General features: G+C 54.2%; 1 protein-coding gene across 2 annotated transcripts; it reads right to left on the minus strand.

Moving 5' to 3' along the window:
* Positions 1–158: 158 nt before the first annotated feature.
* PLP1 (proteolipid protein 1) lies at positions 159–25,292 on the minus strand. 2 transcript variants are annotated; one of them, XM_053273941.1, is made up of 7 exons: positions 25,136–25,292; positions 12,072–12,258; positions 9,203–9,359; positions 5,368–5,536; positions 4,175–4,248; positions 3,760–3,825; positions 159–2,413 (listed from the first exon to the last, which is right to left on the minus strand). In XM_053273941.1, exons 1-7 carry the CDS (start codon positions 25,137–25,139, stop codon positions 2,342–2,344), a joined length of 729 nt encoding a protein of 242 aa, XP_053129916.1. In that variant the 5' UTR covers positions 25,140–25,292; the 3' UTR covers positions 159–2,341. The 2 variants fall into 2 exon arrangements, with proteins under 2 accessions (XP_053129916.1, XP_053129915.1); XM_053273940.1 differs by having other exon boundaries at positions 9,098–9,359.
* Positions 25,293–26,940: the final 1,648 nt, after the last annotated feature.

The raw sequence follows: 26,940 nt of genomic DNA on the forward strand, positions 1-26,940 counted from the left end.
GGGGGATGCTTAGCTTAATCTCTGTTTCTGCCTCTGCCTGGCTCAGTCAGTACAATGGTGAGCACCAGCAGCTACCAAACCTTTAAGCCGCCTTGGAGCAGCTCTGCAACATGCAGCATCAGACGGGAGTCCAAGAGAAACAGCCAGGCAAAATCAGCTGGTTCAGAACATTCTTAAGTTTTATTTTCTTTAATTTTATAAAATACACCTTGTAAGGTAAGTCTCTAAAAACATGATCCTTTATGCTTGGTTAAAAACTGGAAATTCAAGATCAGGAATGAAGAAAACACTTTGAGCTTATTAACTGCTTTCCCCCTTGTATCTCTTTTTGGGGAAGGCAGGTCGGGGTTGGGCAGGCATGAGTTCTGGTTATTATATATTATAGGAATCAAAGGGAGGGCTGGCTGGCTTGACTTGTCCTGATCTCAGCTGGTTCCTGAGGTCTCACCCCTTGTGGCCCCAACCTTCCACCCTCCTCCCTAACCCCCTGTGTGTTGATAGCCTAACCTATTCATTTGGCTACCTGGGCCAGCCCTCCTCCTCCTTGAATTCAATGGGGCATAAGCCTAGGCCACCTTGGCTAAGACCAGCATTAAAAATTCCTGCCATCTGATGTCCTGTGTCTTGGTTCCTGCCATAAACACACACCAAACCCGCGGACCTCTCTGCATGTGCTTCAGAAGGGAGCTGGGAAGTCTCAGCAGTCACGGACCCATCACTTCCCAGTGTTGTGGTTGCATGAGTGTGGTGACTGTGTAGCTGCCATGGGTGGCCTCTACTGGTGGATTCCCTTAGCAGATTGAAATCACGAAGTCCCAATCCTGCACTGGTATCTACAAAAAAATCCAGTTGCATTTTCGGCCCATCAATTATCGTTACTTGGTATAGTTGTATGAGACCCAGAGGAGACGGGTGTGTGTGTGTGTGTGTGCGTGCTACATAATCAACTCATTTAACTATTCTGGGAATAAAAAAATAACTCTGTGCACTTCTGTTCTTTGATCTTTGAAGGCCTTTTGGATAATCTGGGCTGTAAATGAACCAAGATGGGAGACTCCACATAACCGGAACGTGGACAGGTTTGTGGCCAAGGTCTACAACTTGCAGGAAATAACGATTTGTAACAAGAATCAAAAGAAGCAAAAAGTTATATTCTGCAGAAAAAGGAAAAAGGAAAAAAAGGCCACCAGTGTAAAGAATACAGGAAGGAAGCAAATGTCACTAGAAGAGAGAAGCACCATAGTGAAGGTTGGAGAAAGTTCAGTTCCTCGGCTAGCTGCAAAAGGCAAGAAGGCAGACGGCAGCATGAGGGGGCAGCCCCAAAGGGCAGGAGTGGTCCCCCACATAGCAAAGGAGCCTCTAGTGTTACACACTCAAGCTGCTGGTTACTGATGCCCTTGGGAGAATAAGGCCAACTCCTGCCCAAGAGGTTAGAGGTGTGGCAGGCGGCACAGACGATGCAAGAAGAGCTTTGCTCTTCTCTGTCCAGGTATGAAGACAAGAGGTCCCCACGCGTGTCCGGGGCAGCGGCGGCTAGAGTTGCCCTCCCCTGGATAGAACCAGTGCCATTGAATTCAATGGGGCATAATCCGAGGGAGGGGGGTATTGGACTGCTGGTTTTGCCCCCACCCAGGAAAGTCCTGTGGATGCCCATGGAGACCCCTTAGCTATGGGGGCGCCAAGCTCCTCCACGGCAAGGGAGGGCAAGTCTATCAGCATTGGAGGGTCAGTGCTCCCTTCCCATGGTGGGGAGATCCTTGCTCCAGCCCCTCTTTGCTTGGGCAGCACCAGTGCTGGTTCTCTCTCCCTTTGGTCCTCCCTTCTTCTTCTTCTTCTTCTTCTTCTACAAAGATGGAAGGAAGTTCTGTTTTCGGTGGTGTCGAGGCAGGTGAGCCTCCAGCAAGCACAGCCAGCCCTACCGGCTTCCTTCTCTCTGCAGTCTTGCTGCTCGGGCAGTGGAAGAGCCTCCTGCTTTCATTGGTCTCCTTCCCTCTTTGGAGCTGGGAAGCTGGTGCCGCCTCTGCCCACTTGCTGGTGGTGAACTCCAGGTGGGGGTGGGTGGGTCCTGTTTTCCAAAGAGCTTGGCTGGGAGAGCAGAGCCACAGGAGAGAGAGAGAGAGAGAGAGAGAGAAGGGCGCCACAAAGAGCGGTCTGTCGCTGGGCCCTGGCCTTCCCCGCCCCACGCTCTGTGTCAAATAGCATCGAGGAAGAGGAGGGAGAATGGGCGGGCGGGCGGAGTTAGAGGCAGAGGCCTGGTATGGAGCGGCGGCGGCTGCGTTGGGTTAAAGCCTTGGAGTTAGAAAAGGCGTCTTGTAAATGCAGCATCTCTCCCTCCCGGCCCTTAGAATTTGGTGCCTCGGCCCATCAGTTTCAGGACCGCAAAGTTGTAGGTGGCTGCGATGATGAAAGTGAGCTGCCAGGAGCGGGGGAAGAAGAAGACGACAAGAGAGCAGGGTTTATTATGGCGAAAAGCGAGGTGGGGAAGAGAAGCCCCCACCACCACCACCACCTTGCCCTTCTGTGCATCCCACCACGGTCCTCCATCCATCGCTGCTGGGGACACTCTCTTGGAACCCCATCCAGGGGTCAAGGGCAGGGCACATAAGGAGGAATCCCCCAAGGTAGAGCATCTGTGGAAACCAGTGGGGCCTGACCCTGGCTCATCCACAGAGGCCACGCAAAATGCCCTGTAGTGACCTGGGTTTTTTGGTTGGTTTGTTTATCAAATTTTGTACACCGCCCCAAACGTTTGTCTCTGGACGGTTAACAAAAGCATAAAACAAGTAAAAACATATACAAAAAAACTTAAAAACAATCTAACAATTTAAAAATCAACCACAGATTATTTTTGTGTGTGAACAGGGTGTTGATCACTGCGTTCCTGCTGTGCTCTTTTGTCTGGCTTACTTTTTAAATGCTGCTGCTCTAAACCAAATGATGCAGATTATGAATGACTATTGCTATAAGTCTCATATCAATCACATACCAAAAGAAGAGCCTTGCTGGGTCAGAACCCAGCATAGATAGTCTTGTGGTAGCAAGCATGACTTGTCCCCTTAGCTAAGCAGGGCCTGCCCTGGTTGCACATGAATGGGAGACTACATGTGTGAGCACTGCAAGATATTCCCCTTAGGAGACGGAGCCGTTCTGGGAAGAGCAGAAGATTTCAAGTTCCCTCCCTGACAGCATCTCCAAGATAGGGCTGAGAGAGATCCCTGCCGGCTGCCAGTCTGTGAAGACAATACTGAGCTAGATAGAACAATGGTCTGACTCAGTATATGGCAGTTTCCTATGTTCCTATGAGATGAAGACATGCCCCTCTCCTGCCATTGCTCCCCTGCAACTGGTGTTATACTTTTATAGATAATAATAGTCTTATTAAACATGGAAGGGCTTCTCTGCCTTGGAGGTTTTCTGCTGACCTTTCCTCCTTACTCTTCTCAGAAGGTCCCCTTTGGCTTCTGTCCCTTCCCCACAGCCTTGTACCTCCTGGAAACTCTGTCTGGTGGGCACCCAGGCCTCTGGCCAAGCGAGAGAGAGCCTGGAAGGGTCACCATTTACAAATGAAGGGGGCGGTTCTTCATAAATTAAGCAGAGGGGCCATAAGAACATGTTTGGCATGCAGAAAGTCCCAGGTTCAATCCCCAAACCTCCACACAGACAACACTGAGCAATGGTCTGACTCCATGCATAGCGCCATGAGAGCATAACGAGCTCACAGAGCAGAAGTATCCGTGGGCCATTCAAAGCTGGCCTTACCAGAGCCACCAGTGTGACTGCAGCACCCACAAAGGCAGCAATAAACAGGTGGAACGTCATCTGGAACTGTAAGGAAAGAGGACAAGCAGGTGTCAGCCACTCCTAAGGTGGAGGCTGTTGAGAGGTAAGGAGTCAGCTGGACTCAGCCGGCAGATGCAGACAGCCCACACCCAGGTCCCGCCATCCCCACCCGCGGACAAAGAAGGGTTGGTGCCCTCTGGCTCACATGGAGGGGGGAACCCCTTCCCTTCTCCCGCTGGGCTGGTGTCCCACTCCTGGCTCTTGGGAGTCCCGCCACTTTCCACACAACTCAGTCCTGTTGGCTCGTCCTGCAAAGCTTCCCATAACAGATGCGCATAAAGCCACGTGAGGCAGGGGACATTGACGGCCTCCTGCTGGCTCCTTGGGCACTCACCTCAGCTGTCTTGCAGATAGAAAGCAGGCTTTGTCCACACACTCTTCCCGGAGAGGCGTTCCAAGGCAGGACACCTGTGTGGGGCACAACAGACTTGGGGTGAGCTGGCTGGAGGAGACCCGGCCGCTTCCCACCGCAGAGGAAGCAGAAGGACGTTGCAGGCTGGCCCAAGTCAGGGCAGCGGCACCTTGGTGTGCATTTTCTCCTGAAGAGCGTCTCTGGGGCCAGGGGACCTTATTCGACGCCAACAAGCCAGGAGAAGCAGAGGGCACTTTGAGGGGCAGCCAGGAAACCCTGGGGCCTGAAGAAAAACCCTGGGGGTCTCTCCTGTGTGACCACCCCTTGTACGTGTGCGACAGTCTGCACTCCTGACTGTCCATCTACAAGGGGCGGGGCGGCGTGAGGGAAGAGGAGCGCATGCTCAGGCTAGGGCTTTGGTCCTGGGTGCCCTTGAATGGAAGGCTGTTCTTTTATGCCCCGCCCAAGAACCACACTGCCTCCGCAGGCTGGCTATTCATCAGGTAGAGTGGCCAGCCTGCAGTGGCTAGCGTGGCTAGCCATGGTTCTTCTTGGACAGGGCTGGAGAGAGAGAGGAGCAAGGGAGGAGAGGAGGGAGCTTAAGCTCACAGCTCTACCTGACACATGGCCAGTCTGCAGGCAGCGCAGTTCTCAAGGGTGGTGGGGCTGGGTGGGGGGGAGAGAAGCAACCCCGGCTGCTGGGAAGCAGAGGCAGCTGTGCCTCCCTTGGCGCCCTCCTGTTTCTGCCTTTGCATGGCTCTTTGATGAGTAGCTCAGTCCTCTTTGCAGCCCCTTTTCCATCAGAGAAAAGCTGCCCTCAGTGCTCTGGTTACAGTGAGCCCTCGACCCCCCCCCCCCGCCATGCCCAGGGATCTCCTAGAAAAGGCTCCTGCTACTGGGCAAGGAACCACTTAAGTGGCACAGCAGGGAAATGGCTTGACTAACAAGCAGAAGGTGGCCGGTTCGAATCCCCACTGCTACTATATCGGGCAGCAGCGAGATAGGAAGATGCTGAAAGGCATAATCTCATACTATGCGGGAGGGAGCAATGGTAGACCCTTCCTGTATTCTACCAAATAAAACCACAGGGCTCTGTGGGCGCCAGGAGTCAACATCGACTTGATGGCACACTTGACCTTGACTGGGTAAGGAGGAGGCAAGTGTGCGTCACCCACCGTACATCCTGGCGTCAGTGCACAAGTTGCCGATGCTGGCGGAGGTCTTGCTGGGGACAGCGATGGAGTTGCAGGTGGTCCAGGTGTTGAAGTAGATGTAGACCGGGACTGCAGAGCAGGCCAAGACGAGGAGCCACAGGATGGCCAGGACGTAGGTGATGCCCACGAACTGAAACAAGTGAGAGAAGCAAGAGCTGTGAAGGTCTGGCTGGGAGCCTCCAGACACAAGAGCATGAGACTGGAGAGCTGCCAGCTGAAATGACCTGGGGGACGCCTCTTCCGTCTGGGCGCTTTCCAGATCACACGCTACAACAGAGCCACTCCATGTCCATTCAGTGTGCTTCCGTACTGCCTGTGTTTCAACATCGCAGCTCCTGCACTGTTAGCAAGGTGTCGTTCACATTTCTGATGCTTTATTTTGGGCTTTATCTTTGCTTCCCAGGGCTACAGCATTGGGGCGGGAGAGCTGTATTTTCCTGTTTTAGGAGGTTGGTGCAAGCTAGAAAAGATTGCTCCACCTGGTGGCTTTGTGCAACACCCTTCATTTACAGTTTCAATACGATCTTGCCAAACTGAAGTCAAATGCCGCTGTTGTAGTGCGTAATCTGGAAAGCACCCTGGAGAGGGAACAGAAGCACCTCCAGCCAATTGAGGGGTTGTAGAAGGGCCCAACAGCTCAGCCCAAGGTGTGTATGTCCGGCTTACAGCTCTCGCTAACATACACAGCTGCGGCCTTTCTGCACAACCAGCTTCTTGAGGAAGAGGGGTGTGTGTGTGCGTGCGTGCGCGCATGAACATGCACATGCGCATGTGCATGTGTATATGTGTCTTGCCCATTGAGCATCGTCCCTTGAGGGCAGGGCCAGATTATGACATGCTGTGGCCCAAAGCTATGTCAAACTTAAAAGGTCCCCTAGCAGTACCAAAAAAACCATATTCTAACAAGATGGACAATGAAAATAGAAATAACCGAGTTTTGTTTTTACTTGGCAAAGATGGAAGTTGTGCAGGTGCTGTTCCCATAAAGGTACTCTCTTGTGACTCTTGCAGAGGTGGTTTGGGCACCTGCTGTTGGCCGTCTGCAGTGGTGAGGGCCTGGCCTGTGATGTCATGAAATAACTGGTGTGTTGGCATGTGCCCACACTTATGGAGAACGCCTTCCCCATTTTGCCAACATGTTTTATTCATTTGTTGGAGGCTGTGCATTCCTGTGCCATATGTCTCTAGGAAGGCTCATCAAGTCATACATTTTGAAAAGTGGGGCAGACAAAGCGTCTCTGCTACAACAGTGCCTCTTGTTTAGGATACTCTAAAAAATCTGGGCACTCTTTTCTCCTCCTGTGCTGGAGTGCACATCTTGCTGGACATTTGTTCAAGGGAGGGCAGGGCGGAAAGCAGCACAGCTCAGAGGTTGTCCTGCTAACAAGTGTTAGTGGCCCGTGAATAGGCCGGTGAGCCTTGCCCTTAAGAGGGTGCTGTGAAAAGGTTTGTGTGTCGAGATCTCTTGTGATTGTGCAGAAAGGCCTTAAAGGCACAAGCGATAGTTTCCAGATGGGCCAGATGGTCAAGGAGAGGCACACTCAATTGCACATGTCTGGAATGGATGTGGAAGTTTCTACGCCATGTTGGGGCCTGGCCTCTCTTCATGGCCCCACAGAGCACATGTTTCATAGGAATATAGGAAGCTGCCATATACAGAGTCAGACCCTTGGTCTATCTAGCTCAGAATTGTCTACACAGACTGGCAGCGGCTTCTCCAAGGCTGCAGGCAGGAGTCTCTCTCAGCCCTCTCTTGGAGATGCTGCCAGGGAGGGAACTTGGAACCTAGATGCTCTTCCTGGAGAGGCTCCATCCCTTAAGGGGAATATCTTACAGTGCTCACATGTAGTCTCCCATTCAAATGTAATCTGGGTGGACCCTGCTTAGCTAAGGGGACAAGACCAGCTACCACAAGACCAGCTCTCCTCTCATTCCATGCTGGATGTGGATGTCCTTGTGACACCCGTGGGCTTGCTGGCCTGTGCCCCAGAGGGGGCGGTGTGTGTCCTTCAGATGCATGGGTGAATGCATTGTGTGCACCTGCTGTTGAACATCTGGCCGCCGAGGTGCACAAATATACTGCTCTTGAAAGAAAACAGCACTTGCTCTGCTCAGCTCCCCTGGTTGGAGCCTGTCTTGGCTTGCAAGCAGCAGGTTGGTTATTCTCCTTCGATATGGGCATTTCTGAGGCAAGCAAGCCAGCCTCAAAAGGGCAGGCAAGGACCTCCCTCTCCCAGCCGGGGCATTGGCATTTGCTCCCCATCCATTGGGGCGAGGGACATACAGCCCTGCCTTTCGGGCACTAGGAGCCGTGGACTCCACAGCTGCTTCTTGGCACTGAAGAGAAAATTTCAGGACGGCGACTTTATAGGATTGGACGGAGGCAGAGTTGGAGGGCTTGTGTGTTGCGAAGAGCCCAGCCCTCAAGGCTCATCAGGCCCATCTCCATTCAGCATGAAGGGCGGGTGATGGCTTGCAAGAGACTCAGAAATGCCCACTGGAAGGAAGAAGACACAGAGCCCCTTTCCAAGTGCACAATCGATCACCTGCAGACTGCATTGCCTCTGCCCGCCCTGCTTTCCTGTTGCGAACTAGCCTCCTGCACTCTTCGCCCCTCGTAGGCCAGTAGAGGCCCACATCCCGCATGCCACCTGGATCAAGGCTGGCCAACCGTAGGTGCTCCAGCAGCTCTTGCGCAACAATCCCCATCGCCCTGCACAACCACAGTGTGTGGTCGTCCACAGCAGCTCATCCCAAGGAGCCAGGGGGGGTGTCCAAGGTTGCACCTCTCTCTCCTACCACTGCATCTGAGAGCTGCACTGCCTGCAGGCTGGCCATTCATCAGGTAGAGCCATATGGGCTCAGGTCAGGTTGCTCCTCTCTCCCCCCCGTTGCATCTGAGAGCTCTACCTGATGCATGGCCGGCCTGCAGGCAGTGTGGCTCTCGGGCAAGGCGGGAGAGGGAGAAGCAACATTTGGCACCCTCCCCCTTAGGATGAGCCGCTGCTGACCACAACACATGAGCCTTAACCTGGCCACCCCGACTTTCATCAAAGGGTTACCTTTCCCCGGTGATGCGTTTAGCAACCAAACTACTACCAGCCTGACTTCTTCCAGAAAAGTCTGAACTCCTGAGCAGTCTGGGTCCCAGAACGCCTGGGCAGGGGCTGCCTCCGTGGCAGTGAACGCCAGCGGCACGAGGCGGTCCGGTTTCACGGGGGCTCTTGGCCGCCATCCCTCCCCTCCTCCTTCCAAGCATCGCCATTAAGAAAGGTCAGCCGAGGGGTGTCGAGGCAGTGGGAGAGGGCTGGCAGGTGAGATTGCAGGGAAGGAAACGAGCAAGGGGGACGGGAGTGGGTTAGCACAGGCAAAGGCGGAGGTCAAGATGGCAGTGGGGAGGGGAGGCTGGAGCAGCAGAGGCTCCGTGATGGATGGAGGTGGGGTGCGCTGGACGCGGTGGCAGTGGAGGATGGGGTTTGTAGTCACACGGGCTGCAGGGCGGGGTGGGGAGGGGGAGCAGTCGCGGCGCAGTTTTCTCTCCAAGATGCCACCAGTTCAGAGCAGCTGCTCCTGCCAGCGCCCGGGGCTTCCTCATGCCCGGCCACTGGGGGGAGCCGTTCCGCTGCAGTCTCATGCCCGTCGGTCAATGGCAGTGTCATCTCAAAGGAGACGCAAACTCCGGATAGATCACCTTGTCGGGATGTCCTAGCCATTTGCCCAAACAGTGACACACCAAATCCCAAGAGTGAGCTTGACGGTGTCCTCTCGGACCCCTCCCCTTGTGGCCCCCTGTTACCGTAGCGCTGAGGCCCTTGCCACAGATGGTGGTCTTGTAGTCGCCAAAAATCTGCCTGACAGCGCCGGTGGTGTAAAAACCTTCGGCCAGCAGGAGGGCTCCGTAGAGGAAGAAGAACCCTGCAATCCCGTAAATGGCGTACTGGAAGTCATGGATCCTACAGAGGGGAGAGGAGGGGAGGGCGGAAGAAAGAGGCGGAATAAAGGCTCTTAATTGCAGCCCCAGCCCCATACCAGTCCCCTGCTAACAGAGCAAAGGGGCACTTTTTAAAAAGTGGTGGTTTTATTTAGCCGAGGGAGAGCAACTGGCCCTATCCATCCCCAGCACAGCATCCCTCCAGTGGCTGTTGCTGGGGGTCTATCTTATATTTCCTTTTTAGATTGTGAGCCCTTTGGGGGACAGGGAGCCATTTTCTATAAACCACTTTGGGAACTTTTGTTGAAAAGCGGTATATAAATATTTGTCGTATTCATATACCAGGTGGGGGGGAGGGGAGTGGGATACAATGCTTTCGTGAGCAGGACCCCTATTGCTGCCTCCAGACAGGACCTTGGCTAAACCATCCAGGAGAGCTCTGAGCGCTTGGGTGGTGTCATGGACTTGGACCCTGAAAATAAGCCCAGCATAAGAACAGACGTGCTGGATCAGGTCCAAGGCCTATCTAGTCCAGAATCCTGCTTCCCACCAGATGTCCCTGGGAAGCCCATAAACAGAGATGAAGCCTCTCTCCTGCTGCTGATCCCCTCTCTCCTGCTGCTGATCCCCTCTCTCCTGCTGCTGATCCCCTGCAACTGGTACTCAGATAAGGAGGAGAGCTGGTCTTGTGGTAGCAAGCATGGATTGTCCCCTTTGATAGGCAGGGTCTGCCCTGGTTGCATGCACTGTAAGATCTTCCCCTTAGGGGATGGGGCCACTCTGGGAAGAGCATCTGCTTGCTTGCATGCATGCAGGAGGCTTAAAGTCCCTCCCTGGCAACATCTCCAGGTAGGGCTGAGAGAGACTCCTGCCTGCAACCTTGGAGAAGCCACTGCCAATCTGTGTAGACAATACTGAGCTAGATGGGCCAGTGGTCTGACTCAGTATATGGCAGCTTCCTATGTTCCTAATCCTGGAGGCAGGAGCCATGCCCACAGAGAGCCCTGCAAATCCCTTCCTTGCCAGAGACACCCACATGAGAGGAGTAGCAGGAGCTAGCAAGGAGGAAGCATCACCTGGTCCTTCTCTTCTGGCCCCGTGGGGAACTCTCTGCAATGCACGGCACCCTGCCACCATCCTGCAGACAGGGACAGCAGGAGGCCTCCTCTTCCCAAGGAAGAGGGCACAGCAACCAATCTCCTGGGAGGGTGGACCTAAAGGCTACGTCCGGACTGCTGTGCTATAAAGACCCTCAGTGGCTCCAAGCAGCTGCTGGGGTAACATTCTTCGTTGCTATTTACAGCTGCCTGCAGGCCATGGGGAGCTGGCTACGGTCCTGGTCATTTGGGCCTTGGCTGTTCTCATCTTGCCAGGACCTCTGCAGAGCTCCTGAAGTTGGACAGGCAGTGGGAGAGGGAGAGACGAGGGGGAAGGAAGGATTCCCTTTGCCAATGGCAGCCACAACCTGTGATGAGGAGATATCAGGGGAATCTCTAACAGCTCTCAGGTGTAGTCACCCATCCAAATGCACACTAAGGCAGCCCCTGCTTGGCAGAAGAGACCATTGATGCTCACTAGCACAAGACCAGCTCTCTAGAATGGAAGGAGGTATGATAATTGGGAATATAGGAAGCTGCTTTCTACCGAGTCAGCCCATTGGTCCATCTAGCTCAGTATTGTCTACCCAGACTGGCAGCAGCTTCTTCAATGTTACAGGCAGGAGTCTCTCTCAACCCTATCTGGAGATGCCAGGGAAGGAATTTGGACTGGAACCTTCTGCATGCAGATGCTCTTCCCAGAGCCATCCCCTCCCCTCTGGGAAATATCTTACAGTGCTCACACATGTAGTCACCAATTCAAATGCAATCCAGGGTAGACCCTGTTTAGCAAAGGAGACAATTAATGCTTGCTACCACAAGACCAGATCTCCTCCTTCATCGCTCCTTCAACTCTGGAGAGCAGCATTCTATGTAACAGCGATTCCCAGATACTATTGACTACAACTCCCAGGCTCCCCAGTGGCAATGGCCTTTGAGGATTATGGGAGTTGTAGTCAACAACATCTGGGAATCCCTGTTGCAGGGAACACTGCTCCAAAGCTACCAAAAGTACCAGTGTAAGGCCTCTTCAGGATCAGACAACACACACAGACTAAAGCGAAACATGAGGGAGGGTCCTTCCTGCCAAGATACACATAATAACCTCAGCATGTGCCACAAGAGCCCTTGCACAATGGGGCTGCTTCTACATGGCAGAGGGTCTTGGTAGCAGATAGATGAACATGGTGCAGTGTACGCTGTAGCAGGGATTCCCAGATGTAGTTGACAACAATTCCCAGAATCCTCGGCCAAAGGCCATTGCAGCTGGGGATTCTGGGAGCTGAAGTCAACAACATCGGGAAATCCCTGTGTTACAGGCAACACTGGACAGGGGTCCAAAAAATGCTGGGAAACATTGTAGGGGGCTCCCCACGAGCGAGCAGAGTGCACCATCCAGCTTAGTACCTGAAGCACCTGTGTCCATTGAGGAGTGTCATGCCAAGGCATGTCCTGTTGGGGGGGGGACCCCTTGAATGTGGTCCTGAGGATTCAGGCCACACACTCCAAGGTGAGGCTTGGAGTCCAAGCATGGGGCAGGGGCACACTCTGATTGCCAGGGCTTAAGTGCAAGTGGGGAGGTGGGTGGGTGGAAGGGTGTGTGTGAGCAGCACTGACACCGCAGGGAAGATACTTACACATCGATCAGATACTCATAATCCTGATAGTTTTTGGAGAAGTAGGTCTCGATCAGGTGCTCAGTGCCAGTGAGGGCTTCATGCCCACAACCACAAAAGAGTGCTACCCCCAAGAAACACAAGCCGGTGGCAACCAGGGAGGCAAAGGGTGCCCCGATGAGGCATCTTGCACAGCAGTCTAGCAAACCTGGGGGGCAGAAGAGAGAGAGAGAGAGAGAGAGACTGTCAGCAGGAGCAGCAGAAAACCCGACACATTGCCTTGCAGAGAGAAAACAAAGTGGGGGCGGGGAGTCAATAGAAAGCACAAGAGCCAAGGAGCAAGGGGGAGAGAGGAGGGTGAGTCAAACAGGGAGGGAGGACAATGCTCCACAGTATGAGCCCCTCCCCTGATTACAAAGCTGCACTTCTGTTGAGCTAAACGCTCATCCCGTCTCTTGGCTAAGGAAATCCAGCTGGGGTTTGGCTGTCCAAAAGGAAGCCCTAGATCGGTGAACACAGGGAGAAGAGGGTCACCTCCTGGAGAACTCCATTTTGGTTTTAGTGGGGTGGGGGAGCAGGCAGGAGGCCACCTCCACATGGCACAGCCAGGCTGAGACCTCCTTTCATGAGGCTGGCTGCAGAGAGAGAGAGAGAGAGAGAGAGAGAGAGAGAGAGAGAGAGAGAGAGAGAGAGAGGAGTGTTTCCATTCAGGTTTCACCTTTCTCAGGCCAGCCCCATCACTCAGGACTCAGGTCCAATATTATCATGACTGTTAGGACTGATCTGGAAATGAATTTAGGACTGGGATTTTCATAAATTCTGCGGAAGGGACTTTTATTTTATTTTATTTTATTTTGACTAAGCCACCATTTTCTAGCTGGCCAGGCAAACCATCCTTTCTTCGCTTCTTGTCTGGACTTCTAAGTGAAAATGGATCCAGCTTGTATGACCAGCTTGTATGGTCAGGAGGAGAAGTGCCACAGGTGAGGGAAGACCCCTGCCCCAAATTGACACCATTGGTGGCTTCCTGGACATCTCGGCATGAGGAGAGCCCCCCTCACACAGGTGTGTACACACAGCGAGCAGTGCAAGGCATCAGCCCTGTAGGAGAAGCTGCATTCAAGGGTGCCCCCCCCAAAAAAACATCCCAAAGACTTTCTTTAACAGTGGCAACTCCCTAGACTGGGCCTTCCAGCCAATAAATCAGGCATGAGGGATGGTGCTGCTAGTTCAAGTGTGATGCTGCTTTGCTTTCTAAGGAGCTGGAGCTGGAGTATGATCCCCTAAAGAGAGTCCGCAAGGCTTTTCAGACAGCAGTGGGTTTCCTGCGAGTTTGGGACATAACAGATACTCCGACACAAAAAGAAGATTTTGTTTTTAACCATGGGCATAAATCAGGCTAGGTTCCAGTATGGAGGGAGAAACCTGAGTCGTGTGTGAAGTGCTCTCTGAAATATCACACGGACTTGGGGGTAAATCTGTCCAATAACAGACACCCACCCTGCCAAAGTAAGGTCGTGGTAAAGTCGCCATCTGAAAAAGCTCTTGGCAAAGGACCTGAAACACAGCTTGCTGCCTGCTTGCCTCAGCTCGCCTAGGGTTGCCATATTCTGGCTTTCCAAATAGGGTGCCCAATTTGCATCGTATGTAAATTGGCTTGAAAATAATTCTTGAGCCAAATAGTGACTGCATGTTTTGCTCCATAACTCTGCTTCTACAAGGGTTAGAGCTTAGCTTTTTTAAAAAAAAAAATGAAAGCTGGAATCTGGGTGAATCTGGGTGGGCTAAGCAATCTGGGTGAGATGCTTAAAATCTGGGTGAAACTCGGAATTTCGGGGGGCATGGCAACTCTAAGCTAGCCCTACAGGCGCACACACACACCCCGACACACATACACACAAACCATTTATTGTATAGAGCTGGCTGGCCCAGCAACCTGTCCTCATGATGGGGTAGGTCCATCCTTGGGGGCGGGCAGCAGAAAGACCAAACCATTCACCTGTGGCTGAGCTTAGTGAGATGCCAAGGCCCACCACCACTTGGCAACTCCCCCCATCCCACCCCCCCACCGCCCAATGCTCAAGCTCCCTGCCTTCAGTGGCTTTGAAAGAGCGGGTCTCCACAGACCCAAGTCAGGATGGGGAGGAACGATGAACGGAGGTCACCTGGAAGCCAATGCTGAGCCCCCACCCTGTTCAGAAGCAGGTCCATGTGGCTGCCTCGGGGCTATTGTGGGCAGCTCGGGCGGGGGCGGGCGGGGGGGGCAGCTTGGACCCTGCAGGGAAGAAATCGGTGTTTGGCTCTGGCTTTGGAAGGGTGCAGATCACGGAGAGAAGGACTACCTGGCAAACTTGGTTGTGGAACTGGCTCCAGGTCTGGATTCTGAGGACCCGAAGTTTGTGGAGGTGTTTGGCTCTGGGGTTTTGGCTCAGGCTCCTCACTAACATTATCTATATTATAAGAAATACAACAGTAAACCGGAGAATGCTCAGCACAGCGTGACACGCCCCTGGGCCCTCCCTGAACGAGCTGCCTTGGCTGGGGCTTGCTCCTCTGGCAGCAAGAGCGGGGAGGGGGGGTTTCTGGGTGGCCCCTCCCTCGCCTTGGCCCAGAGCATTCCTGCCTCTCCCACCCTGCCTTGTTGCCTTGGGGTGCCCTGTGCACAGCCCTTTCTGCGGGATTCTTCTCCCCAGCCACTCTCTTCCTCCTCCTCCTCCTCCTCCTCCTCCTCCTCCTCCTCCTCCTCCTCCTCCTCCCCAGGGTGTTTTTCTGGCCCCCTGAGGAATGAGGGGTCAAGGTTACAGCTTGTGCTGCTCCCTCTCTGGCACCACAAAGGACAAGGCGAGTTTGTTCTTCCCCACCACCAGGCTGGGATAAACTCATCGGTCTTCTCCCTGCTCCCGGCGGGGGGTGGGGTGGGATGTGCGGGAGGGGGCAGGAGGAGACACTCCGAGAACAATGGCGAGTCTCTTCCCCAGCCCTCCTCTCCCCCTCCTGGTCCTGCAAGCAGGGTGTGGGACTGGCAGGAGCTGGACATCTGGCAGGGCTTCAGGAGGCAGCGGGGTGGGGTGCCATGGCCTCCGCAGTGCTTCTTGGTCCTTCTTGCTCTGAGCCCTGAGCGACCCCAAACCCTGCTCTCCGCCCCGCCCTCCGCCCACATGAAGTAACATCATGGAGCTGTCCAGCAGGCAGGGATAGAAGATCTGGGCCCTGGAACCACAGCCCCACTTTTGAGAACTGAACTCCTCAAGAAATAATGGCATAGGCTTCCTAAAGTCTCTAATAATGCAGCCCCTCTGAAGGTGGAGGAAGCAGCAGCAGAGCAGAGCCCTCTCCTCCCCTGCTCTGCGCAGGTGCCTCCGCGGCTGCACTGCCTTTGTGCAAGAGGTCCTGGAGGAGGGGGGTGGATGATGAGATCTGGGGCTCTGAGCCATTCATGGGGGGACCGTGCCCCCAGGGTCCACACCTCCATGGCCTACAGGGGCGGGCAGTGTGATCCATCACGGTGCAGAGGGACAGAGGAGGCGGCTGCTTCATGCTGCGTCAGACCACTGGGCCAACCCATCCTGTGAGGTCTGCGCCGACAGGCAGCCGCTATTCAAGGTCTTTCCCAGCCTTGCTCCCTGCAGACTTCTTTAACTGGAGATGCTGGGGCTTGAACATGGGACCTTCTACAAAAGGATCCACCCAAGAGGCTGCCTCATCCTGGTTCCGTTGGTCAGCCTAGCCCTGAACTAGCTCTCTGGATCCCAGGCAATGGAAGGTGTTTTCCAGCCCCACACATGCAAGGGGAATGCTCTGGTTTGGAGTTGGTTCCCCTTCCTCCTGACACCCTTCCGCTATTAGGGGTATGCCAATGAACCTTGTGGTAGCAAGCATGACTTGTCCCCTTGGCTAAACAGGGTCCGCCCTGGTTGCATATGAATGAGACTTGATGTGTGAGCACTGTAAGATATTCCCCTTCTTAGGGGATAGAGCCACTCTGGGAAGAGCAGAAGGTCCCAAGTTCCCTCCCTGGCAGCATCTCCAAGATAGGGCTGAGAGAGATTCCTGCTCTGCAACCTTGGAGAAGCCGCTGCCAGTCTGAATAGACAATACTGAGCTAGATGGACCAATGGTCTGACTCATGGCAGCTTCCTATGTTCCTAACCTCCTCCTTGTAGTATTCCTCCTCCTCCTCCTCCTCCTCCTCCTCCTCCCCCTCCTCCTCCTCCTCCTCCTCACAATAGCTCCTTGTCTACTGGAGCCTGACCAGCAGGACATCCTTAGAGAGCCCTGGCAGAGTGGGGCAAATCATCTAGTGATGATTTGGGGGCAAATCCTGGGGCAAATCAGCCAGTGCAGGGCCCCTTCCAGCTCATTTTAATGGTGCTAGCAAGTGCACAAGGCCCCTCCAAAGAGCAGGTTCATCTTGGGCAGTCACCCTGCCCTATGGTCAGCCCTGCTGACCAGCCTCCCAGCTCTTCTCTGAATCCTTCCTGGCGGGTCCTCAGTGTTCTTGACCTCCGGCGCCCAGCACTGAGTAACCTTCCTATACGATCTCACAGAGCTATGCAGAACATGATCAGGATACAACATTACAGATTACAGTCATCAGAAAGGAAGCATCTTGCCTTCTTGGCCTGCCTATAAACTCACCCCACTTCAGAAAGGTTTGTGCTCACACACCAAATGGTCGGCCATGCTTAAGAGAAATGCTTCCAAGCATGGGGTTTGCCATGTGCCCTATGCAATCGGCGCTCAAGTGAGAAGCACGTGCATGAGGATCATGCATACTCCGGATACTTGGCAGTCATGGACAGCAGGGCCTCTCATTGCACCCATCTCTTCAGTGGAGATGCCAGCCTCCCTCATGCAGACAGCTGAGCGCCCCTCAACTCAGCTCCTTCCACTTCTGCTGCCGCTGCTGTGAGCCTTCCTCACCTTCCTCATCCCTCTGTCTTATCTTCCATTCTAGTCTCCAGAATGGAATGCAGTTTTCCAAACAGTTCCCTTCTCTGAAACAGCTGCACTCAGACTTCTTGAGAAGGGCACTTCTGCAGGGTCCTCTCCCCTTTGTCCCTGCCTGCCTTCTTCCAGGTTGTTCCCTGAAATGGACCTCTTCTGGACATGCCATCCCCACAGCAGACAAGGGTTCTCCTGTCCATTGCTTCACTCAAACCCTTAAGGATGGCCCGAGGGCGCCTGATGCATGCAGCAGCTCCCTTGTTGAAGCTAAGCAGGTGTAGGTCTGGTCAGCGCCTGAATGGGAGACCACTTGAGAATCCTACCCTGAGACCCATCCATGCAGGAGAGACTTGTCATCACAAAGAGTCTCCTGCCAACCACTGATGTCTGCAGAGCTTTGCTCAGCCCACTGATCCTGTCTGTGTTCTGGGGGTTCCTTGTGCTCCTCACATGGTGCCGGGCTTGGTTCTGCACCTCCTGGCCAGGCAGGAAGGAAGAAGGTGTGTCCCGGTCGGGGTCCTTTGCCCCTCACAAATCAAAGCTGATTTGTTGATCCCACCACAGACCCCAGCAAAGAGGATGTCACGTTGCACTTAGGCACTCAAGAAGCTGCCTGATACCAAGTCAGACCCTTGGTCCATCCAACTCAGTCTTGTTTAGACTGACAGGCAGAGGCCCTCAGGCCGGCGTCTCTCCCCGCCCTACTTGGAGGTGCTGCCAGGGATTGAACCGGTGACCTTCACTGTTCTTCCACTGAGCATCTGCCTGCTGGCATCCCCTAAGGGGAATATCTTCCAGTGCTCACACATGTAGTTGCCCATCCAAATGCAAGCCCAGGCACACCCTGCTCAGCTAAGGGGGCAATTCATGCCCACGGCCACAAGTGGGATGAGCTGCAGCACAAAGCCAATTGTGCACCACCACCACCACCACCGGCCCGGCCCACTCTGGCTCAGCCGCTTGCCCGGGTGTCTCCTGTCCCCGCTGGCGGCCAGGGCTCTGGCACTGCGTGGAGGCTGAACACTCCCTCCATGCACACCAGGAATCCGGGGTGCTGGAATTGCAGAAGGGAGAGGAGGGGGGGAGGACATTTGGGGAAAGCGAGGCGAGAAAGGGCCCCTTGTCTGCACACAATCCCCAGCCTTGTGTCCCGAGGCGGAACAATGGGCACGAGACACCGAGATGAGCCTCCGAGGCTGGCTCCCGGCCTCTCCACAGCTCCGGCCAGCCTCCCACCCCAGCCCTGCTGGCTTGGCTCCCGCCCACAGCAACAGAGCCGCCCTTGATGAGTCCCTGGGAGCCAAGAGAGCGAGCCGAGAGCAGCCCTGGCTGGTACAGGACAGGGGGAGGAGCCCCCAGAGGGCCGCCGTTCGGCTAGGATGCCTCCCAGGAGGGCTTTGAGGACCCTGGGAATGGCACCTTCCTCCCTGTCTGGGGGCCCAGGAATGGCCCAGCCCTTTCCCTAGGAGCAGGGAGGGTCTCTTTCGGAGGGAACCAGAGAGCCTCCTGGCCCCTCCCAAACAGCTGCTCCCACAAACGTGAGCCCTGGGTGTCCTCAGCAGCCTCTGGATGGGGCAAAGGTCTTGACAAGAGGGGCAGGCCTCTTCCTAGAAGATGCAGAAAGAGGCTTCAGGGTGGGGAGCTCTCCCTGGGGAGCCTTGTGCCAGCTGGGACCAGGGGCGTAGCAAGGTTGGAGGGGGCCCAGAGACAAGATTTTAAAATGCCCCCCCCTTCACATCAATTTTGGAGGATGCATACCACTAAAAGAAGCCCGGGCGGGTGCGTGGCTGGGGGAGTCAGTCATGTGACTTGCCTCTGGGGGGCCCCCCCAAGGCAGAGGGCCCCCAGACAACTGCCTCCCCTTGCCCTATTATATGCTGCACGGTGGGCTGGGGAAACGGAGCACACAGAGCACCTGCTTCCCTCCCGCTCGGAGAGCATGGGTCATCCCGTTCAGCAGACTGGGCAGCAGATTCAGGACAGACACACCTTCCTCCCTGATTTGTGGCATTTACTGCCAGGTGGCGGGGTGGGGTGGGGTGGGACGAGAGTCTCTCTCTAAAAGGAGAGAAGGCAAATTCAAGGAGGAAGAGGAAGGGGAGGGGGAGAGCTCGAGGGGACCTTCAGGAGGAGAGCTTCAGCGGGAAGCAACACTGCAGAGGGGCTGTGTCCTGCTGCTCCCCATTGACACCTCTAGTTGCCAGCTTGCCCGCTGTGAGAAGAGGAAGAACCAGGTAACTAGTCCTTCTGCAGGACTTTGATCGAATCCAGCAGGGCTCTGTGGCTCCGCTGGTTTGCGCTGTGGCGGCAGAAACAAATTGTCTGCTTGTTCTCAGACGAGGGACGTTTCCTAACAAGAAGGTATGCACCCAAAGGGACTTGTGCGCTCTTACAGTGTCAGGAGGAGTTTGGGAGGGAGGGCCATAATGGGGGAGCAGGTTGCTGGCTGCAGCCCAGCGGTCAAGTGCAGAGCTCTCTCCACCCGCTTCTGGATGCTGCTGCTGCTGCGTTCTCTGAGGGGCCCTGAGTAGGGAAAGGAGCAGGGCAAACCCCTCTTCCCTGCCCACTTAGGGGGATCATAGGAACATAGGAAACTGCCATATACTGAGTCAGACCATTGGTCTATCTAGCTCAGTATTGTCTTCACAGACTGGCAGTGGCTTCTCCAAGGTTGCAGGCAGGAGTCTCTCTCAGCCCTATCTTGGAGAAGCCAGGGAGGGAACTTGGAAGCTTCTGCTCCTTCATCCCCTGAGGGGAATATCTTGCAGTGCTCATACTTCTGGACTCCCATTCATATGCAACCAGGGCAGACCCTGCTTAGCTAAGGGGACAAGTCATGCTTCCTACCACAAGACCAGCTCTCCTCTCCACTTAGGGGGATCCACAGTGTCCTCTAGCAGCCCTGAGATGCAGTGGCAGGAAGGGAAACCCCAGGGTGAGGAGTAGCTGCTTTAGGACTTTGCAGTTCTGAAGTCAGACTCGGAGCCAGAGTGCCCCTCAGCATGAGAAGGTCCCTTGTGCCTGGCAGCTCTTTTGCATGCAGCTCAAGATGGGCCCTACCAGTTTCCTCCAAGGGCCCCACCGGTTTCCACGGACTGGAGACACAGCAGAATATTTGGCCTTAGGGAGAGGCTTCGGCTCTCTGAATCTGGGTGTGAGGCTCCAAGCTCATCATTATTATTTATTCTTATAAATAATATTTATTTATTATTCTCAGGAAAGCTCTAGAGAAGCTTTTGTGGGTGGCAGGAGCAGGAGAACCCTCTCCAAAGAGGGCTGCTCTCTGGGCAGTGGATTCCCTGGAAACCTCTACCTGACGCCTACAGAATCCCAGGCTGTTGGCTACTGAGGTTGCCCCACACCTTCAGCAGCCCTTCTGTTGATCTACCCAGAGGTGCTCTTACCCCAGGCCAAAGTCCAGGGCTTCCACCCCACACCCCCTGGGCCCCACAAATCCTCTTTAGTCTGTCCCAGGTGGTTGAGCATGACTGTGACCTGTGACCTCTGCTTTGGAGACACAGTGGGGAGTGGGAAAAGAAAGATGTGGGATGGGGCTGTGTTACGTGGTGTGTTGGAATGTTTCTGTTAATGCATCAATAGACCTGTTTTATATTATTATATTCTTGTGAGTTCAGTTGCTGTTTGCGCCCTCAAGAACCCACGTTGAAAATACTGCGTGGGCCACAGTGTAGGGGGATGATGCTTAACTTGCAGGGGTGGGGGTGCTCCAAGGCCTTTAGGTCCAAGTCACCTAGGACCTAAAGCTGACTTGGGTCACAGAATTTACCTGGGTGCCCTGCTGGGTCTACCACCCAATGGCCTGTGTAGGGGTTGGGAGGGAAGTTCCCAGCGCCTTGCCTTCTGCATCTGTTCTCCATTGCTCAGGTTTGCAGGCATGCCCTCTTGGTGAAGAGGCAGAAGGAAGAGAAGGCAGACCTCCTTGCAGAGGCTTCCTGCAGCATCTCAGGGGGGTCTGCCTGCTGAGCTGAGCACTTCCCCGCCCCTGCACAGCCAAGGCTTAATGGGATAATAATGATTGCTAAGTCTATATGGAGAGTGTCTTAAAGGACAGACAAGAGACTCCACCCGTCCCCCATCACCCCAGCCTCTCCCTGGGCACACCTGGGCTGCTCAGGAATGGGCCGCCTCTGCCTCTACCTCTCAGCTGCTGCCTCCCCTTCATTCAGCAGGTTCCCCCAAAGCCCCAGGAATGAGTCTCAGCATCCTCCCGGAGTGAAGATCCCTGTCTGGTTGCCAAGGCAACTGTGATTGTTCTCCAGCTCAGACTGGAGCCGAGGCCCCTCCAGTGGGAGGGGGTGAGGAGGTGTGAATGAGACCTCAGCCGGGAGTGGGAGGGGATGCAGGGAAGGAGAACTCTTCCTTTCCTCCCGAACAGCAGCAGGCTGCCCCAGTTTTGTCTCCCTCGAGCAATCAGCCTTGCTGCACGCCTCCAAGGGTCGCTGTGCTGCTTCTCAGAGTTGGCTGCATTTGCAGGGGGGCCCAAACAGATATTGCCTCTTTCATTTTCCAAAACATTACGTTTTTAGCCTTTGTGGTTACAGAGAACAATCTGGGGGGACGCTTAGTAGTGCAGGGCTCCCATTCTGGGTGTCCCACATCCCGGATGAAGCTGTTTGAACATCCAGCCCAGAGCTTCCTGTGTGTGTGTCTCCTTGGAGGAGGGTGAAGGACAAGCGCTGGCCACAGGAGAGAAGGAAGGCAAGCAAAGTCTCAACCACTCAAGGGTGCTGATGGGGATTCGGATTATAAAGAGTAGGCCCCAGCTAGCCTCACAGTAGAGGAAAAGCCTCTGAGGACATCCTCAAAGATGTGCTACCCCCATCTCCCGGGAAAATCCCTGCAAACGGGATGGAATTCTCACAGGTGAAGAAGTAGCTCTTTATTTTAGGTGGGGGGGGCGGGTCTACCCCTGCAAAAAGGCTGACAAGCTGAACAAGCTCTAGATGGCTGTTCTGACTTCAGTGGGGCGTCAGGAGCTGCATGGGGGTCACAGAGTGGGACAGAGACTTGAATGGGTCACACCAGTGCCGTTCTCCTATTCCTTCTGCCTTTGTTTAAGTTCTCTCTTTTTGGGGGTTGGTGGGTGGCAGGTGGAATAGGTACGGTGGGGGGGGAGAGGGAGAGAGAGCATGCCAGCCCAGGAGACAAGGAGTGGGGAAAGGAGAGATGTGGCGGACACAGCCCAAATGGGTCCGGTGGTGTTGCAGGATTGTGTTGGAGGCCCCTTCAGCAGCGGCCGGCAACATAGAGTGTTGGGGCATAACATAGAGTGTAGGGCCATGCCCCCCAGAATTCTGAGTTTCACCCGTATTTTAAGCATCTCACCCAGATTGCTTAGCCCACCCAGATTTGCCCAGATTCCAGCTTTCATGAAGAAGAAGAAGAAGAAGAAGAAGAAGAAGAAGAAGAAGAAGAAGAGCTCTAGCCCTTGTAGAAGCAGAGTTATAGAGCAAAACCTGCAGTCACTCTTCTGCTCAAAAATGATTTTCAAGCCAATCTACATAATATGCAAATTAGGCACTCAGATGTGGAAAGCCAGAATATGGCAACCCTACGGCAACAGAAACAAAATAGGGGTGGGACAGAAGGGGCAAAATGCATTCAAGGTTGGGCAAGCTGTGTCCCACACGTTAGATTTCTGAAACAGAAATGGGGGGGGAGCCACTTTTGGGGGGAGGTGCTTGCTTCCCCCCCCTCCCCCCCACGGTCTGGAATCACCCTTGGGCCTCTCTCCAGCCCTCCTCAAGCCAGCTGGCGCCTCTGGGCATTGGGCACAGCGGCTAAGACAAGGAGCTGTCCGGACATGCCATGCTGCCTTTCACCAAGTCAGACCTTCTCGGCCTGAACGGCCCACTCACCAGGCGTGTCATAGGCAGAGTGAGGCGCTTCCTGAGCTGCTACCTGGAACATGGCATGGAGATGCCAGGGAGTGACTGGGGCGGTGGGGGTGAGGGTGGGGCTCCCCCTGTGTCAGGCCACGGCCAGCTCCCATCCTCTTCCTCAGCCTGTCCTGTGTCTGATCCAACAGCATCCCTGTGCAGAGCAAGTACCAGGAGTTGTGCAGAGCAAGTACCTGGATGTTGGGCCAGGTATTTGCAGTGGCTGAGATGGGAAGGGTGTAGTCAAGCCCTCTGGTGACTAAAACAGGAGAAGCCTCTCAGCTCTTGGGGTTCCCATTTGCTTGTTGGATGAAAGCTCTTTCTGGAGTGGAACTGCCAGTGGAATTAGGCAGACCCCATAGACAGCTGCCTTCAGCCGAGTCAGACCTTTGTGCTCTCTCGCTCATTTTTGTCCACTCTGACTGGCAGCAACAATCCTGGGACATGCACGTCAGGGGCTTTCTACCCCCAAGCAGCTGCCCCTCCCTCCAGGGAGGTTGCTGATGTTTACTGCTCATGACGACTCCTCCTCCTCAAAAAAAACTGGGAGCCGGGCACATTGTCATTTTATGTTGTCCTTCTGGACCCTTTTTGCTCCAGCCTTGCAGAAATGAGACCAAAGGAGCCCAGGAGCCCCTAGAATTCCACAAGGAAATGCCATTGCTACCACTGACTTCAGGGCTGGTGTTTACAGCCAGCTACATGAACCTAAAGATCTTCTGTGATTTTGCTTAGCCTGATGGTTCTTCTCTTTGGGGACCCTCCATGCCCACTCAGAAGGACCAAAACAGCCCCAAAGCAGCTGGAGCTGCATCTTATCTGAATGAGGGTCCAGAAAGAGGCTTCTTTTTAGGGCTGTAAAGAGAACAAAACACTGACCTGCAGAGGGTAGGTGGAGCTAGATAGGTGATGGAGAGAGAGAGAGAGAGAGAGAGAGAGAGAGAGAGAATGAATTCCTGGAAGGAAGGTGGACATATTTAGCCTTCTGGTCCCTCAAGGCCAGGACTGTCTATGCTGATTGGGCTTCCCAGTCCGACCTGGAGATGCTGCCAGAGGCTGAACTACCACTGGGTGATGGCCCCTCCCTGTCATAGCAGGATGGGACACTGGCTAAATGAACATCTTGCTTCTCTCGAACATCTAGCTGTGGGTGGGTCATAGTTCTAGGTAGGAAGAAGCAGGCAGATGACGATCTGCATGGGAACATAGGAAACTGCCACATACTGAGTCAGACCATGGGTCCATCCAGCTCAGTACTGTCTACACAGACTGGCAGGGGCTTCCCCAAGCTTGCAGACAGGAGTCTCTCTCCACTCTCTCGGAGATGCCAACCTTCTGCATGCAAGCAGGCAGGTGTTCTTCCCAGAGCTGCCCCATCCCCTAAGGGGAATGTCTGACAGTGCTCACACATGTGGTCTCCCATTCAAATGCAAACCAGGGCAGACCCTGCCTAGCAAAGGGGATAAGTCTCGTTTTGTCCTCCGGCAGCATCTGCATCCAGTGGTGCCTCTCCTTGAAATGCCAGAGAGCATCCCCTGACCTGGCTGGGCCTCTTGCTCTCCTTAACGGCTAGTCTGGAACAAGGAGGTTTGTCTAACGTTTCAACTAAATCTGCTCTCCTGCATCAGAGTCGCTCTTGGTAGAGACACTCTCCCCTGAATCATCACGATGATCCATTTAATTAAAAAACAACCTCTGATCTTTAGACCAAAAAGCCAGAACCCTCACTCCCACTGTCATATCCGTTTGGATTATGTGGCGTCCAGGATAACAAATGCAGAGTTCCAGCATCCTCATCACCCTTATCCTTCTCACACCAGCTAGTTCCTCTAACCAGCACAGTCATTTCCATCCAGTGACTGGCCCATTCCTGACTCAGCACGGGAGCAGACCTCCCCAGGTGGGCCTGGCACAGCGCACCAGAGAAGCAGGTCAGCGAGTCTGTCCAGGGCAGGAATCTTTCACTTGGGGCTGGAGGGGCTGCTGACCCACCCGGCTGCCCGAAGGACATGCGACTACTCGGGCTCTGCCCCGCAAACAACTCCAGTGCTTGGGAGGAAAGAGAATGGCCCTTTCAGCCCAACAGCCTCTACGAAAGGGGAAAGTGGTGATCAGTGGGGTGTTTGCCAAATAAAGAAAAGGTTTTGCTCTGAGCTTTTCTCAGTGGAGCAAAACACCCTGAGTATTAGCATCGCACACCAACTAGTATTAGAAGTTTCTTTTGGTCTGTCAACTCACCCATTGCGTTGGGATGCAAGTCAAGCTACTGTTGGTTCTTTCCCCACCTCTCTGGCCAGAACAATCCCTGGTTGCTGCCTCTGGATAGCTCTGCTTCCTCGGCTTGCCTCTGGATAGCTCTGCCTTGTCCTGTCCTCCAGCAAAGAAAAGGGCTCTCGGGTGGACGGCCAACCTCCTTAAAGGGACAGCCCCCCCTTTCTCCTGCTCCTCCTCCTCACACTGTCCCTTCCCGCTTAACCCTCATCTGGACAGGGTGTGTGTGTGGCTCTGTGTGTGCACCGTTCTCCTTCGCTCTGCTGCCTTTCCTTGCCAACTTTTCTCCCACAAGAGTTTTGTGTGGGAAGGAACTGTGAGTGGCTTGCTTCAAGTCTGGTGCTTTCTGGAAACTCTTCCTGGATAGGAAGGGGAGAAGTGGGGAATGATTAGAGCCATTGCATTTATTGTGGCATACAGGCCAGGAAGGGATGGGCTAATGAACTTTTGAGGTGCAGCCTGGCTGATTTGTGTGAGTCATCTCCTGAGCCTTCTGTCCCTCATTTGTTCCTGCTCTTTGGAATCCAGGTAGTGTGATATCATCTGAATGAGCTTGATTTTTCGGCAGGGATTGTTCTTGGCCGTTGTGGGCCTCTTGTCTTATAGCTTCTATATCCATGGCAGTGCCAGCCGAACGTTGAAAGTGTAACTCACACTGGCACCAACCACGGGTTCCTATACATCCAGCCTGTAGCAGGAAGGGCCCACCAAGAGGGCAGTTTCAGCTGCTGGGCACCGACAGACAGCTGAGATACAACTCGACAACACAGCAAAAGGCTTCTCTGAGCCCAAGCAGACCTGGCTTTGGAATCTCTTTGGGAAGCCATTGACGGACAGAGGGACAACCAAGGCTTGAGAGTCCATGGCTCAAGAGGATGGGAAGGTTCCTAGGGCAATAGAAAGAATGGAGACTGTGTTGCTTTCTGGGAGATGCATTCAAGGCTTGGGGTAGAGAGCCTTTGCCGGGGTGGCTGTAGAAGTTGCGTGGAGGCTGGGAGTTCCCTAGAAGCAGAGAGGATGCTACGATCAACAGGGGGCCCAAGAGACCTTGGGTGCTGCTGCTGGATATCTGTTCTAGTATAGCCAAGATGTACTAGCCAGAGCCAGAGCCCAGCATGCAATGAGGGGGAGGAGGGTGTGCACAAGGGGGACATTTGGCACTCTGCCTCAGGTGCACAGAGGTCTTGAGCCACAACTGGATGAGGAGAGCTGGTCTTGTGGTAGCAAGCATGACTTGTCCCCATAGCTAAGCAGGGTCTGCCCTGGTTCCATATGAATGGGAGACTTGATGTGTGAGCACTGCAAGATATTCCCCTCAGGGGATGAAGCCGCTCTGGGAAGAGCAGAAGGTTCCAAGTTCCCTCCCTGGCATCTTCAAGATAGGGCTGAGAGAGATTCCTGCCTGCAACCTTGGAGAAGCCACTGCCAGTCTGTGAAGACGATACTGAGCTAGATAGACCAATGGTCTGACTCAGTATATGACAGCTTCCTATGTTTCTATGTTCCTATGATGGAGCCCCCAGATGGGTGGGCTATACTCCAGCAGCAGCAGCAGCAGAATGCCTAGCTTGGTGCAAAAAGAGATGTTCTGCCATTATGCTGGACTTTTGCCTGGTCTTGCCCTTGCACCATCTATGTGCATTTCTTTGCCATGCACCGTGCATAGTTTGCACACTGCATCTCACTGGTCCCGTCTCCAGTTTAAAACTTTCCACCTGGGTAACAAGAGCAGGCCTCCATTGCTGCAAGGGAAAGACCTGTCAGAATCCTGG

Source organism: Hemicordylus capensis, chromosome 11, assembly GCF_027244095.1.
Source record: "Hemicordylus capensis ecotype Gifberg chromosome 11, rHemCap1.1.pri, whole genome shotgun sequence".
Taxonomy (NCBI): domain Eukaryota; kingdom Metazoa; phylum Chordata; class Lepidosauria; order Squamata; family Cordylidae; genus Hemicordylus; species Hemicordylus capensis.